The 18,628-nt window shown below is 30.9% G+C and overlaps 3 protein-coding genes and 1 non-coding gene across 5 annotated transcripts; 2 read left to right on the top strand and 2 right to left on the bottom strand.

The window, feature by feature from the left end:
* The first annotated feature begins 2,843 nt into the window (after nt 1-2,843).
* LOC106756701 (rop guanine nucleotide exchange factor 5) lies at nt 2,844-6,417 on the top strand. The gene is made up of 7 exons (XM_014639237.2): nt 2,844-3,492; nt 3,757-3,873; nt 4,036-4,190; nt 4,289-4,363; nt 4,455-4,745; nt 5,023-5,385; nt 5,700-6,417. The coding sequence occupies exons 1-7, from the start codon at nt 3,204-3,206 to the stop codon at nt 6,207-6,209; spliced, it is 1,800 nt and encodes a 599-aa protein (XP_014494723.1). The 5' UTR covers nt 2,844-3,203; the 3' UTR covers nt 6,210-6,417.
* Nucleotides 6,418-6,743: 326 nt separating this feature from the next.
* On the bottom strand, nt 6,744-6,815 carry TRNAP-AGG. The gene has a single exon. It is a non-coding gene; the product is annotated as a tRNA-Pro (tRNA).
* Nucleotides 6,816-7,574: 759 nt separating this feature from the next.
* On the top strand, nt 7,575-9,941 carry LOC106757390. 2 transcript variants are annotated; one of them, XM_022779415.1, is made up of 2 exons: nt 7,575-8,383; nt 9,576-9,941. In XM_022779415.1, exon 1 carries the CDS (start codon nt 7,690-7,692, stop codon nt 8,221-8,223), a length of 534 nt encoding a protein of 177 aa, XP_022635136.1. In that variant the 5' UTR covers nt 7,575-7,689; the 3' UTR covers nt 8,224-8,383; nt 9,576-9,941. The 2 variants fall into 2 exon arrangements, with proteins under 2 accessions (XP_022635136.1, XP_014495539.1); XM_014640053.2 differs by having other exon boundaries at nt 9,573-9,941.
* Nucleotides 9,942-12,829: 2,888 nt separating this feature from the next.
* LOC106756834 lies at nt 12,830-15,758 on the bottom strand. The gene is made up of 6 exons (XM_014639435.2): nt 15,263-15,758; nt 14,474-14,531; nt 14,147-14,313; nt 13,639-13,714; nt 13,471-13,528; nt 12,830-13,218 (listed from the first exon to the last, which is right to left on the bottom strand). Exons 1-5 carry the CDS (start codon nt 15,407-15,409, stop codon nt 13,512-13,514), a joined length of 465 nt encoding a protein of 154 aa, XP_014494921.1. The 5' UTR covers nt 15,410-15,758; the 3' UTR covers nt 12,830-13,218; nt 13,471-13,511.
* Nucleotides 15,759-18,628: the final 2,870 nt, after the last annotated feature.

Genomic DNA, 18,628 nt, shown 5'->3' with positions numbered 1-18,628 from the left:
CGTACATAAATTTCAAACGAACACATGCTCGTGAAGTTTATGAGAATGAAGTTTGTAAAAATTATCACGAGAGACCGATTCTCCCATAAGAATTAAGACATTTAAAAAGGTATGAATATGAAATAAATGAAAAAAGTTTTATTTTATTTTTAAATAAACAAATATAAACTCATATTATTACTTAAAATATTTTAACGATATTCGTCATCACATATCAATATAAGAAATGTATATAATGCACAAAGCAAATGTATTGAATGCAGGGAAAAGGGACACAAGAAATGTATAGTTTGATAAAAAAAATGTCTCAACTTTCATTTTCGAGTTTGCAATTTTTCACTTTTGGCAGTCCTATGCCGTAGCGGACTTTTTTATACATTTAAAACTCATACTTTTAATCGAATATTGCTATAGTTCCTTCTTATTAGGCAAGATTTATGGTTATCAATTCAAACGTGCTTGTGGACTTTTGTCGCATATAATGCACATTTTCTTGAAAGATTTATGGATTTTCTCAATATGAGATATTTTTATAAAGATGCTCTCAAATAATTGATAGCCTTTTAAATTGGAAACATATTACCAATATATTAAATATATATTTGTTTACTTCATTTCACATTAGAAATTATTTTCTTTTCATTTAAAATGATTGCAGTACTCAATGGACTTGTAGTAGTCGCTTGTTTCTCTGAATATCATTTAATTTCATAAGAAACTTTAAACTTATAAAGTAAAAATATAATATATATTTTCTTATTTATAGAAAAACCATATTTCTTTAAATATATGAAAAAAATTTAAGTATTTTTTTGTCTTTTTTTTTTTTTTTATGGATTAGACTACACTTAATTCTGTAATCTCTCTAACCATCTATTCTATATCAATCAATTGCTCTCCTTATGTCCCTCCATCCAATTGGTTACTTGTAAGATACAAGTAAATATTAAATTTAATAGCACAATAAATATAAAAAGTTTAAAAGTTTACAAGTAAATAAATTTATTTTATTTGATGTTTTTTTTTAAATATTAAAACTTAGATTATTTGATTACACTATTTGTATTCTTAAAACTCTTTCCAATTCAAACATTAAACATCTTACTTATACTAATAAAACACGTTAAATAATATCTTAAACAAGCTGCAAATGATGTAATGGGAGATTTAAGTACATGGTAATTAAAATACATTTAAAAAATGTGATTATCTTAGTAAAACTATCCTCACAAAATAGTTTACAATTCAACCATAAAAGTCAATGTTCATTGTCCTCAATCCTCAAAATGTGTGAAAATTGAGTGTTTTTAAATTTATAAAAGATTAAATATTAATTTGATTCTTAATTTGTAAAGTTTATTTAAATTTACTTTCTTTTTGTCAATATATATATTTTTTATTAATTTTGTTCAATTTGATAATTTTTTTAACAACGTTTAAATAGTTTGATAATGACTTGTCTATTCATTGAACTAATTAATAATAGTTGATTAATTTTAGAAAAGACAAGACTGTTAGATTGGATAATGAAAGTAAGGAGATTATAAGAAGATTACCTCAAGGCATGTGATGTGAGGCAATTTTCTCCGAGGGCCTAACTGCTATTTAACGGCCATATTTTGGTTTCAGGTTTAATTAAATAATTAAAAAAGAGACTTATCTGAAACAAAATTACAAGATAGCCTTTAATCGACTAATACTAAAATACGTTTTCATCCATGAATTGGTCACCAAATTACTAGATAACCCTTCATCAATAATAATTCAAAAGTCAAATCTTGTTATTATTATTACCACTTTAATACTATCACGTTTTGTTTTTGTTAAGTACAAATTTTTAATTAAATGCAGCGCGTGCTTAGGAATAATTTTAATAGTTCAATCAATATATATTACCAGTGCACAAATTTTAAATTGTTAATTGTTTAAAAATTAAGTTTAATATGTTTACAGATATATTTTTTTATCAAAACTAATAAATTCATAGCAAAAGTATTTACACTAGTAAAAAATTATTTGACACCCTTACTTAATATCTCTTTTCAAAATTAAGGATTTATTTTTGTAGTGCTACGGAATCAAGCAAAATTGATTATCAATAAATACCATAAAGAAGTTTGATAGTAGGAGTTGGAAGATATATAAAAGAGGGACCGATTATGGCCTTATTATAGTGCCATTTTCAATACAAGCTCGTAAATATTTCATGCCATCAAACTATTAAAATTTTAAAATACCAACACTATCTATCCATCCACATAAATTATTATCTTATTACACGTCTATTTTTATTTTCTTCCTATAATTAGTGCTACAAACTTCGCCAAGCCCCACACTATCAAACCCTAACTAAACCACGAAACATCTTTTCTAAAATGTCATTCCATTTGAATTAAAATACTATCTACTTTCCCCAAATAAGTAAGTAATCATAGGAGAGTACAAAATCTTCTGTTACCATTTCCGTACAAGTAAATTTTCTTTAAGTAAATCACACCTTTATTTTTTTTTTTTGGTGAAGGCATAATTATGAAAAATAAGAAAAATATTGAACATGTGGATTTTAGTGTCAAAAAATAATTTTCATAAAACTCTTAATTAATTTTGAAATAGTATACTTTCGTGTTTTCTTTTTTAAGTTTCGAGTTTCTGAAAATTCTGACAGAATGAGATACTATTTTTTATTTGAAATTCTGCCATTCAATCTTACTGGTCGTAGAGCAAACGTGAAAGGTCAAAAAAGTAATTATGAGAGCTGAGCGTGTTGTTGTTGTTGTAGTGTAGTGTAGCTCTGCTCACTTACTTCCACAGCTACCAGGTTCAAATTTTTTATTGATATTTTGAACGTACCTTCAAACTCTGAGAGCGAGAGCCAGAAGAGAGACGTTGGCATTTTGGTATGTAAAACCTTCAAACTTGAAATCAAATTTGTCGATGTGAGAGTGTGTGTGAGTTTGTTTGTTGTGTGCACTGTGCAGTGCTGAGAGTGGAATCGTTTTCGGAAAAAGCCACACGTCTTCATCATTGCATCGTCTTTTCTTCCATGAAACATCCTTAGCGGTCCCTTCATATATCCTCAAAACCCACCTCACACTTGTCTTACCGTTATGTTTCGACCCACGTTCCCAGTATCTTCTTATCTGCCTCCCTGCTAACTGCCCCATTTCCCTTTTTGGACTCAAACCGCTTTCTTTCTCTCCCAGATGGATGTTTTTTCCGACAAGAACCAAACTTCTCAAAACAAAACAGATGGGGTTTCCTCTTGTGTTACCGATTCCACCGCAGACTCCAAGGAAACCAGTTTCTGTGCATCCACTTCTTCTGTTGCCGTTGAAGAAGCAAAGGCAAAAGGCTCTTCTTCACCCGCTCCTCTTGGTTGGCCCATTCTCAAGGCTACACTCTCCAAGCGCTCTAATTCTCATGAAAAAGAAAACGAACATAAATCTCACTTGGAAGACACTAAGCTTACTCGTATTGGTTTGAAGTTGTCAGGTTAGTTTTTTTTTTTTTTTTTTTTTTTTTTTTTTTTTTTTTTTTTTTTTAAAGAATGTTATGATAGATGGACGTGGCTGTGTTTGGAAAGTAGAAAAGTATTGTGGGAATTTTACTTGAAAGAGACTATTTTTTCAGTTGAATTGGTTGGAGTTAATAATCAGATTCCTTTTAAAGTCATTAATTAATGTCCCTTTGTTATTTTTTGTGTAATAACTCTAATTAGAGCTAATTATTGGATTTATTTTAATTTGTTTAAAACAGAAGTTGACATGATGAAGGAGAGGTTTGCAAAATTGTTGCTTGGTGAAGATATGTCAGGTTCTGGTAAAGGGGTTTGCACTGCTTTGGCCATCTCTAATGCCATTACTAATCTGTGTGGTATGCTTCCTTTTTTCCACACAGACATTTGGCTATCAGTTTAATTGAGAAACTGTTTTGTTTGTCTTTGTTGGTCAAGTGGTTCAAATTTTGAATTTTCTCGTTTGATGTGAATTTTTGAGTTTTGTAACTTGTTCAAATTTGGATTATTTGAACGTGTAGCAACTGTATTTGGGCAATTATGGAGACTAGAACCCTTACCTTCTGAGAAGAAAGAAATGTGGCAGAGAGAGGTGGAGTGGCTTGTTAGTGTTAGTGATTACATTGTTGAGTTGATGCCTTCTTGGCAAACATTTCCTGATGGGAGTAAACTCGAGGTAAAATTGGATTGAATCTTGATCTCATTGCTGAAGTCTGATTTTTATTCAAAAGGGAATTCATAATTATGATGTTTCTAATATAATGCATTCTTCAGGTAATGACTTGCAGGCCTAGGACAGATATTTTTATTAACCTTCCAGCTCTTCGCAAACTTGACAACATGCTTCTCGTGAGTATTGAATCTTGTTCTTTCATGGCTCAGCAGTAAATTTCTGTGACATCATTCAATGTTTGAGGCCTTAATGTTTCTTTTATAACAGGAAATTTTAGATAGTTTCACTTCTACAGAGTTCTGGTATGTAGACCAAGGCATTGTAGCCGCAGATGCAGATGGTTCAGCCTCTTTTCGCAAAACAATTCAGCGGCAAGAAGAGAAGTGGTGGCTTCCCGTACCTCGTGTCCCTCCTGCAGGACTCAGTGAAGACTCAAGAAAACAGTTGAATCACTCTCGAGAATGTGCAAACCAAATACTAAAAGCAGCCATGGCTATCAACAACATTGCTTTGGCTGACATGGAAGTTCCCGAGTCATATTTGGAAGTTCTTCCTAAGGTCTAATCTAAATTCTATCATTGATAGACTTTTGCCCCTTGAGTCATTATTCTACGATTAAGAACAACGAGCAAACAACGAATATTGATTACACCATTACAATTTACACTCACCTTGCTTATCTACTAATAAGCTTAAGGAACTATCAGAAATCTTTCTTTTAGATGTATGTTTCCTTAAGCAATGTGATCAATGGTTTCTGTGTACCTGCAATAAGATGTTGTTTAGTTAACTTTCTGTCACGTTATGACGTTGCCTTGAATATGGGTTTCTGCAGAATGGAAGAACTTGCTTGGGGGATTTTATTTACCGTTACATAACATCAAATCAATTCTCCCAAGAGTACCTTCTTGATTGCTTAGACATATCCTCTGAACATGTTGCATTAGAGATTGCAAACCGTGTGGAAGCAGCGATTTATGTATGGCGCCGAAGAGTCCACACTCGGTTCTTACCATCCCCAAAGCCCAACCGTTCTACCCCAAAATCATCATGGGAAATAGTTAAGGACTTCATGGTTGATGGAGATAAGAGAGAATTGCTAGCAGATAGAGCTGAAAGCATTCTAGTTTCCCTGAAGCAGCGGTTCCCAGGCTTAAGCCAAACCACCCTTGATACCAGCAAGATCCAGTGCAATAAGGTTGCTTCATTACATTTTTCTCAATCCATTTGCATCTTCCTCAATTGCATATATTACGACCCTTTGAAAAAGTATCAATTTGTTTTTTAGCCTTTTTCCATTTTTAAAAACTTTGGAAGAAAACAGTGAAAATAATCTTTTGGTTTTTTCAATCTCTTGTAGACCTTCGAAAGCCGATTGAAAATAAGAAGTTGAAAACCTCTAAAAATTGATCAGACCCTTATTGACACATTTTTACGGAAGCATTTAAAAGAAGATCCTTGCTTTCATAACTGAATATATATCATTGACACATTTTTACACGGACATTTCAGGATGTGGGGAAATCCGTGCTAGAGAGCTACTCAAGAGTTTTGGAGAGCATGGCATTTAACATTGTAGCTCGCATTGATGATTTGCTATATGTGGATGACTTGACAAAACAGTCAGAGAGGTTTGCATTAGTTCCTACTACTACTACTACTACTACTGTTAAGGTGGTTTCTCAGCAGAAGAAGGTTACCCGTCCACATGCGGTGTCTGTCTCAGGCACTGTTACTCCGCACAAAGCAGCATTTAGCAGACCAAGCTTTTCACCAGCTTCTGTGCCACTCATTAGTCCTGCAAGAGGGGAGAGAACTCCTTTCCTCCATAACAATAGCATCAAACCTCATCGTCGTGGCTTTGCGGTGAGGAGAGTGCTGTCAAATTATCTTGGAGTAGAGACAAAGACCACTAAGATATGCAGCAACTCAACAGAGGTGAAATGTTCAAACCCAAGTAGCAAGAAAACTGAACAACAACGTGAGAAGAAACCATGCACACTCAAAAACAAAACCAAATGACTACCAAAAGGTTTATCTATTAGATCCACTCAGTAGGGTTGTTGAGATTCGTCGACACAAAGTTTACATAGTTTAGTGGAGCATAAACTACGTTGTTATAAAGAAGCATTTATTATATATTTTTTAACTTTTACATTTGTATCATTCACGAGGAATATATATTTGTTGGTATTGAGAATTCAAATTCAAATTCATACTCATCAGTTGGCTTTTGAATTTAAAAATGCTGAGAATCACGTTGACATTTAATGATATTTTTTCAATTTATAAACTTGACTTTGTACCAAACATAAGAAAATGGAGCTTGGTTATTAAAGCTGAGAATCACGTTGACATTTAATGATATTTTTTCAATTTATAAACTTGACTTTGTACCAAACATAAGAAAATGGAGCTTGGTTATTCGTGTAATTGACAAGTGGGACCTAAGACACTAAGGTTGCTTATTCTTGCTTGGAGTACTAAAATGCAGGAGTGGTCACTGACAAAGAAGACTTAATAGTAAGGAAAAGGGAAAACAAAAAGCTAAAATTGGGGGCATTCCGAGAATTGAACTCGGGACCTCTCGCACCCTAAGCGAGAATCATACCACTAGACCAAATGCCCTGAATGATATTGGCTTGTAAGTAAAACTTTAAATTTCTATCATACTAAATTTCTAGATGGCTTCCAAACATGTAAACATCACATCACAGCACCAAACGTGTACGCTTTTCCTCTTTGTCAGGATGCTTCTGCAATTTTCTTTGAAAATAGACTTGGAATCAAATTAAATAACATGTTAAAGGAACACGAAATGTGATTTTACTGATCGGCACAATTTTAATATTTAAAAATCTAGTCAATTACTTCAAAGATTTTTTTTTAATCTCACTACTTTAGTTCTTTGGAATTTGGACACACTCTTCTCAAGGTATTTTGGTCAAGATTAACGCCCCAAACATATTTATTTATTATCATGTTCTTCGCTGTTAAAAGAAAAAGAAAAAGAAACAGTTAAACACGCAAAAGATCCCGATAATTAAAAAAGCAAAAATGATATTTTGAGAATTCTTTTTTAATAATTTTTTTATAACAGTGTGGTTATTTTATTAATTTATTTGAATTTATATTTGAAAAAAAAATTTTAAAATAAATCAATTATAACTGTCACAAAGTAAAAAAATAAAAAATTGTTAATGAAATTTTTTCCTTAAAATTTTTTTTTCAGTATTTACAAAAAGGATAAAAATATTTATACAATATTTTTTTACAATATTTAAACATTATCATACCTGTCCTAACTGGTCTATATGTATCATATGCACAAATCACATAAATTCTTGTAAAAAATGTTATCTATTATTACCTTACAAAAAATGGGTCGGTGAAAGCGTTTGTTGCTGGCAGGCATATAACTGACCAGTGACCCTGTCTCCCGTAAGAGTCCATTCCATAAACTTTCGTCTTCTCTCTTTTCTGCCTGAAGAAAATAATAGCAATGTCATCTTCCTTCACGAGTCTTCACATCACCGCGTTAGACTCGATAGTGAACGTGAACTCCCTTTTCACTCTCGCTGTCTTCATAGGCCTAACTTGGAACCCTAACGATCCGGAGAACAATCTCAACTCCGATCCGGCGTGCGCTCCCACCTCCGCCATCGCCGAGAACCTCATCGCCTTCCACGTCTACTCCTTCAGCTCCTTTCTCTTCTCCAGCCTTGTCGCACTTGCGCTCAAGCAGGCCATTCGCCTCTCCCGCACCACCTCTTTCCACTACCCCGCCGCCGTCGAACACCTCGTCGCGCACGTCAACCGCAGCTCCCTCCGCGTCGGAATGCTCGTCTCCGCTGTGGGATCCGTCTTCGGCTGCTCCTTCCTCATGCTTGCGCTCGTCAACGTCGCGCAGATCAAGCTTGGAACGCTTGCCTGCGGAAGCTCGCACACCTACGCCGCCGTCGTTCCGCTTCTCATCCTCGTCCCCATTGCGCTCCTCATCTACGCCTCGCTCGTTCTGTACGCTTTCACTCGCTAGGTTTTCTGTGAACGAATGCAATCGCGTTTCACACTATTACAATGTTTGATGCGGCTAATTTATGTGTCTTCGTTGAAATTGTAGAGCTCTAGATTTCTACTGAGTTTTGGACCTTTGGAGATGTTCTAAACTCCGATTCGCTTTTGAAAATTGATCCCGAGTAAGTGTAAATTAATACGAAAGTGCTCTGAAATGGAAGTGTTGCTTTGGTTGTGTTGTGTGTCCTTCTGAATCAGGCTTTGAGATATTCATCTTTGTCAATACAAGCAGTTTGATCCTTGATGATAAGTTAGATCTTCATGTTAGAGTATAGAGAAGAAATTTTGATGAAAACTTTAGCATTATAAAGGAATTTTGGTATTTCAGGAATTAGTCTTTTACTATCCATCGGAGAATACTTCTAGTTAACCCAAACAATAGTGATATTGGGGGTTTCGATTGCATTTCAAACTCAATGTACAGTTTCATTGGAATTTGAGCAGAGCCTTTGGAATTAAGGTTTCTCTCTATATTTGCCACTGAATTGTATGAGAATTAAGGTCCACTATTCCTTTTTTTGAATCTGACTACTGACCAGACCGTTTAAATCGAATAACTTCAAATTAGTTTGAAAATTAAATTAAATTTTAGTACAAACTTTAGTTTATTTTTAAATTTTATATAATTTTTTATTGATTTGTGTGCATATATAATTCAGTTATATTTACTTTATTTGTGTATGAATAAATTTAAAAAGAATGTAACACTACATTTATTGAATGACAACTAGTTTTAATCGAAAGGAGTTCAAGCTAAAAAATAGTTCATGTTAAGTTTCAATCAATCTACAAGTTGAGTCATTTTCTATTGATTGGATTCAATCAGTTCGACTCCAATTAACTCTATAGCAACATATTAATTTCTTTAGAATTTTTTGAGAGTTTTAGATCTTTCTTTTAAGCGCATTCTTGATTATCGATTACGACTAGAGTATTTTCTTAATGAAAAAATGTATTGGTTAAAAATGTATAAATACAACATGTGAAAATACTAAAAAGGTCGAACCGCTGGCTTGCCTCAAAAGGATTGTTTAAGGCGTTTACTTCCTGGAACGCTTAAATTTTTAAAATGACTAACATTTTTCAATTTCATATTTCAATTTTTTTTTTTATAATTTTCAGAACACATAAAATATATTTTAGAATAATTTTTTTGGAATCGGATAGCCCAGAACAAACTCTTCCAAAATGCACCTAATGCCTTTTGGAATGATTTTTTTGGTACACTTTTATATAAAAGTGTTTTGAAATTAACTTATTTTTGGATTCTCTCTTCTTCCTCTGTAGTATTCTTATACTCTTCGTTTTCAGCAGCGATGGCAGCAGCAGCAACATGGTAAAAGATGTGAGTATTATTCTCTGTTGGTGGAGCTAGTAATTGTGGAGGTGTAGAAAGCAAGAGCTATCGCTTTATTACAAGCAATTGACTTCACCAACTTTTATTGATTTGTTTCGGGGCTGGACAGTAAATAAGGCCTATCTTACCATACAGGCTTTTGCCTCATTCATTAACACTTTTGTTCCTTCAATGAATACGTGGAAAGGAATGGAATGAATTTGAAGGTAAATTTTTTTATTGTTTTTTTAATGAATTTGTAGGTAAGTAAAAGTGGATTTAGAAATAAAGTTTTGTAAAGATTAGTGTAAGATTTGATTGATGTAACAGATTAAAAAAATTTACTTCCAAATCAATCTCACTAACAAAGCAAGAAGGTCTATTTATATTTGCCAAGTGATATTTTATAATATTTTAATAATTATTCTATTAATGATTTTTAATTAGTGCTTTTAGGACACTAGTTAACGAGACAGTTCATATTTTCCTTACATTTTTCTTTCTCTTACAGTATTATCCTATTAGACAACATTTCTCATGATTTATAAATTTAGTGAGCATCGATCAGTAATTTGACTTCTCTCACAATCTACAAGATTTAGTCAACAACTGTTATTTTGTGAAACAGATGATCTTGGTATAGCATGACGTTTCAAAAAATAACTGAAGCCTTATATAAAAGTTAAGTACTTAATTCAAATTTTGATCTTTCGTTTTCATTGAAATAGTCCATCTCCCAAACTTGAACCTGTGGATTAGGGAAATAACCTTGATTTTGATTGAAGTTCAAAAGTTACCTTGTTAAATCTCTCTTTCGCATGTTTCTACGGCCCATTATACAAACATCAATTGGAAATCTCAAGTCCTTGAATTAGTTATCAATTGCATAATGCCATTTTCTGGTGTATCCCTTCTTCATTTTGAATCACAATGCAAGATATTAGAGAAAAAGAAATTCAAGGGTAAGCTTTCTTCATTCTTGATAAATCTTACCAATTTTTTTTTTGGCACTGACAAGCTTTCTTCATCTTCATTCAAGTATATTTGTCCTCATCTTTATAGTTTAGTCCTACTAAGTAAAATTGCCCCAATCTTATTTAATTAGCCGTTGTTACAAGTCTAGAATATTAATTCTCCATTTGCTTTGTTTGCTTCTGTGCTTATGAATACAACACCCATTGACACTCCTTGGCTCTTTGATTTTGCTTCATTTCTAAAAACATATGGTTGGTTTTTACATTCAACAACAAAAGTTATCTACATCAAGAGACAAACTCTCTCTCAACTATAAAGTCTAAGAAAAGTTAGATCACACATTCACAACCTTGCCTATTCCACTCAAATTGGCTATGTATCTCTAAAACCCCCACTGTCGACATGATTCCATATTCAACTCAAATTATTCAGGACTTAGTTCTAAAGAGGATCCATAAATTTATTATTACATTTGAGTTAAAGATTGTGTCAAGTTTTTTTTTTTTTTTATTTATTTATTTGATTCATATTTCATTGTTATTGAATTTCATAATGAATCCATTCAGAGTCGATGAAGTTTTATTACTAATAGTAAAATATAAAAGAAGATAGATAAGTGTCGTTATTTTAAAATATAAAAAAAAGTGTCTTATTAAAAATAAAATATTAAAACCATTAAAAAAAGGATATTTATTTTAAAACTAAACAAGTATCGATAAGTGTATCCTTTACCATGACTTCTTGTAATTCTCCAGAAAAAAAGTACTTCTTGTGATAGTTAGAAGATTGAACCTTCATTTATCTTATTAGTAAGCCACAAGGAATAATTGCAGAATAGCACAGTTGAAAAAGAAGACGAGGAAGAGAAAGCCTCCATTGGTTTTGTTTTCATATTAGATATATACAATATATCTAATACCAAATATACAACTTTCTCCCTAGAAATCACATAATATGCAGAATCCAGGTATATTGTGTATCAGATAACTTTTATATATATGTCCTTAAATATGTCCTTTTTGTTCGTTTCAGTTATATATTTTTCTCACATTAAAATACTGCATACCCAATTATATATAAATAGATCGACAATATTGAAACAATTTTCTTCCACCTTAATTATATCAGTACAATGATTAGTTCCACCACTCTTGTTTATGTTGCACTGAACGTGGTTAGGCATAATAATAAGCTTTTCACATAACACGTAGCTTTTCCACTTTGTGGATGAGTGAAGTACAAAAACTGAAAGACAAAAGTGATCAGAAAAATTAATAAGCTTTTTTTAGGTGACTTTGGGTTGAGAGAAAAATCAGAAATTAAAGTTGTATCTTTTATCTTATCTGGTTAGATAGAAATATAGAAAGTATTTTAGTATATAGATCTTTTGGTCTATATATGAAGAATAAATACATGATGTAATTAATCTTGATTTAAATATAAAATTAACTATTTCTAGTCAGTGATTATTTTCTTCTGTGTCTCTTACATGTATTATTGCATAAAACTGTATATAAATCTGGACTTATGGTTGTTAACAGATTTGAGCTACATCAAACTGAAAATTATCCACATAAAAAATTTAATTATTTTAAAAATAAGATCTTTATATTTAAAAAAAAAAAATACTTAAAACAAACTAAATTGTAACTCAATTTTTTAAAATTCAATAAATATATTATAAAATAAAATGAATAATTAAATAACTCATTCAATTTAGATAGTTTAACAGTAATTCGAGCAATTTAAATAATTCAAAGGAAATTTGAATAACTAATTTGTTAAAACGATTGTAGAGAGTTCTTTGATGGTTTGAAAATGTATGTGTATTTGAATATTATTAGTTACCTAAATTAACTTTCAGTTTATATACTGGATTTGGATTATTTTTAATTAAAAGCAAAATTCATTTCGAATTCCAATTGACTAAAAACTATAAAGAGGTATCTTTTTCAGCTCCTTAAATTTAAAGTAATTTTATAACTAAAATTCAAACTTATATTGTATCATTGATTTAACTCAGTCAAATTGCTTTTATAATTGGTTTGGTTATTTCAATTTGTTGACTCTTAAGGGGACTATATTACTATTACTGGGAGTTTTATTATTATTTTTTTTTTCATTTTCATGTGGGTGTACTGCACCTTTCATTTGTATTGCTCGAGGTGCATTAACTTTGGTGGCGTAGGTTGGTGTGTCTTTTTTATATTTTTTTGCATTTAATTTGTCCTTATAAAAAAATGTTAAAGAAAAAACAAAGTTATAAATGCAGCTCTCTTATTTATAAGTCACAGAATGCTACATGCTACACAGCGGATAGAACGGGAAACCTTAAAGTACATGCAACATAATCACATGATTCTAGAACACTACTAAAAGTGAGTTACCAGCACGAAACTTTTTGCATGAAATAAGAACACAACAGGGAGTAATTATGGCTCGAAGCTACTACGTACTAACTACTATAAGGGTTGACTTATCATGTGCTACAAACTTATATGTGCGAGCTGTGACAAAAAGGACTCAACACATGTCGAAGAGTTCTAGTGTCCGCTACCATGTCTTATTTCCCTACTTAATTAGAGCACCTGCAATTAAGTAATCAACCAGCGTACACCGTATGTGGTCGTCCATATATATATCATCCTGCAAAATCAACAAACTCTCCATCTTTCAAAGCTGATCAGTTAAATGGGAAATTCTAGCACTGTGTGCTGAAGAGTTTTTATTCAATTTGTTTATGTACGTGATAGTTTGGATATAAAGTTTGCAACGTTTCTCTTGCATAACACTTAAACAGTGGAGTTTTAGCAGTAGAATTTGACTATTCTACAGTGGCTACGAACACAAAAGAAACAGAATTGAGTATATTACATTGTTGGAAGGAATTTCAAATACCTGATCCGCAGGATGTGAAGCTTTTCATACATTCGCAGAAGTTAATAATAAAGAGAACCTGCGGGAATCGAAAATAATGTTGGTATTATTAAGTCAGTAAATTTTGCTTCACTTAGAATTTTTGTTTATTTCTTTTTTCTCTGCTACGTGGAACCAAGATTGTCCTACCTTGCCACCAGTTCCCTCTTGAAGCACTATTCGAATCGTTACCATTTGGGTCATCGTCTTCCTTATCTTTCTTAAACTGCAAAGATGCCAAATATGCTTCGACTAAGAAAAAAGAAAACACACATATGTATGCATGTAAATACTTACTACTATAAAGTATTCACTGCATTATTATACGGTTACTATTTTATTTATATTATCCAATGATCCTTGCAGCATCTGATTTTAAAGTTGAATTTATTCACTTGTGTGTTTACACTTATTTTACAGGGATTAAAAGGAAAGCTACAAAAGAGAAAGTGTGGTTTACTTTCTCTTATCATATGAAAGCAAGGTTGAGGAAAATGTATAAAAGATAAAGCATATGTGCTGCAAAAGCATATGTGTAACTAAATGTAAAAACAGTGCAGGTTGTACTTAAAAATTTATTATATATATTAAATAATGATCCCTTTGGCAATCAACAGCATGGACCATGATGATAAAGGATGGGAATTGAGGCACTAACAATGTGGTGGGATTCAGTGGTCCTGGTTCTTGGGGAATAATTTTCTTGACCACCATAAAAGATTGATGAACTGTAGTAACTACTGGGCTCCACTGGTTCATTCTGATAATTGGTACTGGCATTCTTGTTGGAGACACCGCTGTTTTCACCTTTGTAACCGTAATTGCCTGAAACGAATCCAACCGAAGCTTTACTAAATAAGCCCAGACATTAAAATTTGATTGAAAAAGCCACATGTTCCCTGTCTATAGACAAGATTTGAGATGAACTGAAAGAGGGCATATATTTAGTACTTCAGGTCAAAGTGGTATATGTCTCATAACGAACCTGGTGCTCCATAATTTTTGCATCCCATCTCTTGTTTTGTTGAATCTCTCCCTCCAACCTAAAGTTGTATAAAGAGTAACAGGGTTAAGTCTATATGTTATGTCAATTATTTTTCTCAAACCAGTATATGCTACATATATCGCTCAGAGATCAAAGCTCATATTAACTTTACTCCAACGCTACTCATACAAGAACATATTCATTCACGCTTAAAGTTCTGATTAAAGATAAACTTTATGTGCACAGAGAAGAGCTAGCCAGACCAAAACAATTTACAATTCATATACTCAACAACTTGCTTGCCAGCTTTCTCAACTCAAATATCATCATCTGCATACTACTGTACTCCATTTTTCTTCAGGAGTATAGCATGGTAAAAACTAGAGCAGCAAAGATTATTACTTTTTTTTTTTTTTTTCTTTTGCAGACATCCAGTTATAGTTAGTTACCTAGATAGAAGAGTTTGACCATAATGCTTTCAATAACTACCTTGTAAAAAGGTGTGCTATTGATACATACATACAGGCTCAAACGAATCAAGGACCTTAAAGATTGAAGCCATAAACCATTGAAGTTAATTCTTTTGTTATTAAATACCAATACATTAGAGGTATGATATTCCCGAAAAAACCTGTTGGTTAAGTAGTCAGAAACAATAACTATGCCATATAGCGAAAACAGAAGACATAAAAAAAAGCAAAACAAAAAGAAAAACATGCAAGACATGTTATGGAAGGAAGATTGAGCAATAAAAAGTAGAAAAAGAAAGTAGGAGGGGGACATGCATACAGTGGAAGGAGGTGGGAAAATGGAGCCAAAGATGCTGGTGGATGACGATGAAGTGGTGGAGGGGTCCTTGGGACCAAAAAGATGATCAAAGTTGGTGAGTGATGATGAGGAAGAACCTGCTGCCACTTTCTTTTTGTTGTTCTCCATGTCTGGTGTGTGTTTGAGTGTGACTTACGATTAATAGTGATTAACGAAGGAAGCAAGGTAGCTAGCTTTATGTGTTTGGAGAGGTATAATATAAAGGTTTCTTTCTTTGTCAACCAACGGACAAAACTACTAGCTAGTTTGATAAGTATATATCTATCCTTTAACGACCAAAAGATTGGATAAGATTTGCAGGTTTGGAAGAAGGCGAAAAAAAAGATAACGATGGAAGATGGGGAAAAGGGTGCAGAGAGAGAGAGAGAGAGAGAGAGAGAGAGAGAAAGAAGATTGAAGAAGAGAAGAAAGGTAAGAGAAGGATAGGAGAGCACGTGATGGTAGCAGATGATGTGTAGAAGATGATACGTATAGAAGGTATTTATAAGCCCAAAAAATATGCTGCGCCCATGTGCCTCTCATTCAATTTCAATTTCTTTCTCTTTCTTTGACACATGGGTTTCCATTTGGGCCCCACCTCGACTTCATACCCAAATCCAAAACCCTTTTCTCCTTTGACTTTCCCTTCTCTTTTACCTACTCATTTCTCTTCAACCACTCCTCTTTCCCACAATTAACTCTCATAATTATGTCCTTAACTATCCTCATTCATTCATATCATTTTCATTCAATTTCAATTACTTCTAGACAACCACATTTATTAACATAAATTCAAATAATTATTATAGATTTTGCTTTAGATTTTACTTAATTTTTTTGCTTTTAAAGTTTCAAAATTCACTCTTTTCTTCTTTACCTTGAGACTCTTAGTCAAGCTTTTGCTAATAAATGTTCCTCATCTCTTCAATAATTATACCTTCCACGAGCTTAATTAAAAACCATTGCCACATTTGGAGAAAATAATATGATTTTATGTTATTTTACGTGGCAGAAACTCATTTCATAAGCTGTTTTCCCCCCAACTACTAACTATACTGGTATTACATTTAGTTAGTTGCACTAGAAATTATAATAGTTTCACTAATATTTTGATGTATCTATAGGAATTATTTTGGTAGGTTTAATATTTTATATTGTTAAGAACTTAAAATTAACAAAAATTCGAATACATTTTCTTAACGCTTTGAGACATTTTTTTAAAGTTTAGTAGTACTTTCTTTCTTAAAATACTACCCCATTTCTATTTTTGTTTAATGTTCTCAATTTAGTTTCAATATGTTTTCTTTATTAATAAAGATCTTGTTAACATTACTTAAATAATTAATAGAAAGTAAATATATGTTATGTGTCAGTTTATAATTTTTTAATTTTATTTTTTTTAATTGTATATATTTTATCTTTTTTTATTTTTAGAAAATATTTAAATATCACACTAATATCATGTTACATGATAGTAGTAATGTTATATGGTAGAGTTAGTCATATGTTTCAATTTCAATGTCACATGGCAATATTTTATATTTAATTTATTTCTTATATGTTTGTTATTTTTCTTCAATTAAATCTTAAGTTTTTAAAGGAAGTGAAAAAAAAAAAAAGAACAAATATAGTGATAGAAAATACTAAGACATGACATTGATCCTAACACATGATATTATTATTGTTATGGGTTATGGAGTAGAGATATTGTTTGACACGTGGATATTTTTTAATTAAAAAAAAAATTAAAAATTTTAAAAAAATCACAAACTATATTATTCATCATTAGTTAATTATTTAAATGATAATTACAAAAATTATTAAATTAAAAAAATTGACAAAAATTAAAATCTTATTAAACAAAAAAATGTTAAAACTTAATTAATAAAATCGAACAAAAATAGAACTCAAGTATTTTTAGTTGTTTTTTTGTCTTATATTTGTAATAACATTCTATTATCTCTATTTAGCTTGACGTGGTTGCCTAGTTTTTTATTTTCAAATTTAATATGGTCCTTTTTTTATATCAACGTAATTCTTTCTATTTTATATATGTGAGATTGAAAATTAAATATTTAAAAGGAGTTAGTGATTGTATTAATAAAGTAGACCATTGACTTTTGTTTTTTTAAAAAAACGTAGAAACCTAAGTAGAAAATAAATAAAATAAGCATTGAATCATTATTGTAAATAAGAAAAAAATATGTTATTAGATTTCTTTAAAGATAAAATTGTAATAGATTTTTAGAATTTTAAATTTAACCATACTTTGAATATATGATGATGGATCTTATTTATATTATCTGAAACATTAATTTATATTGTGATCGATCTTCATCAATATTATTTAAATTATTAATATTTTTAAGTAATTTAATTTCTAAATTAGTCGCTATTGTAATAGTTTAAAAATTTAATAAATGAATTTAAATACAATATTATATTATTATTATTATTTTAAAATATAATTAAAAATATAATACAATATAAAATATTTACAAAAAAATTATAAATTTATAATCTATATTGTTATAGAGAAATTTTTATAATAATTCGAATGAAAATAAATATGAAAAGATGTGGGAATCCATGCATTTTTTTTATATATATTATTTATGACCAAACTGAAATAGAAAACACAATTGTGATTTTCTATATAGAATGATTTCATACTCCTAAATTTGATTTGTAAAGTTGGAAATCACTTTTCTGCATTTTTGTTATCGCAACCAATAGTTACCAAAAGCGAAGCCATGTTTATGCTAGTTGTGATCGTAATATATAAATAATTTTTTCATCAGTGAAACTAATTTGTTTAAGAAAATAATTTAATTAATAAATTTTTCCTTTCTTAAAGTTTTTGATAATTTAAATTGTTTAAAATAAGCTAGACGTGTATTTTTATATTTCCGATATTATTTGTTTGAGTTGATTATTTTCTTTTAAATTTTATATATATATATATATATATATATATATATATATATATATATATATATATATATATATATATATATATATATATATATATNAAGGATATTTAAATAATTTTCATTCTCAAAACTAAAAATAAAAAAGAAACCCCAAAACCCTTGCTCACCTCCTTCATTCCTCTCAACCCTTTCTCTTTCATCTCTCTCACTCCAACATTTTCAACATTTTCTCTGTCATTCGTATCGCCACAATTGAAAAAAAAAAAATAGCTTAACCCTTGTCCTTTTCCCTTTACACAAAGTGTTTCTTTTTCCTTTATCTATTAGTATGGGATACATGATGTAAGATTACAACCTAGAATTGAAAGAATTGTACTCTTAGGGAATTCTTCTATACCTATTTCTTTAATTTCTT

Source organism: Vigna radiata, chromosome 3 (genome assembly GCF_000741045.1).
Source record: "Vigna radiata var. radiata cultivar VC1973A chromosome 3, Vradiata_ver6, whole genome shotgun sequence".
In the NCBI taxonomy this organism is placed as follows: Eukaryota; Viridiplantae; Streptophyta; class Magnoliopsida; order Fabales; family Fabaceae; genus Vigna; species Vigna radiata.
Note: the sequence above shows the minus strand (reverse complement) of the source record. Positions and strands in the feature narration are given on the sequence as shown.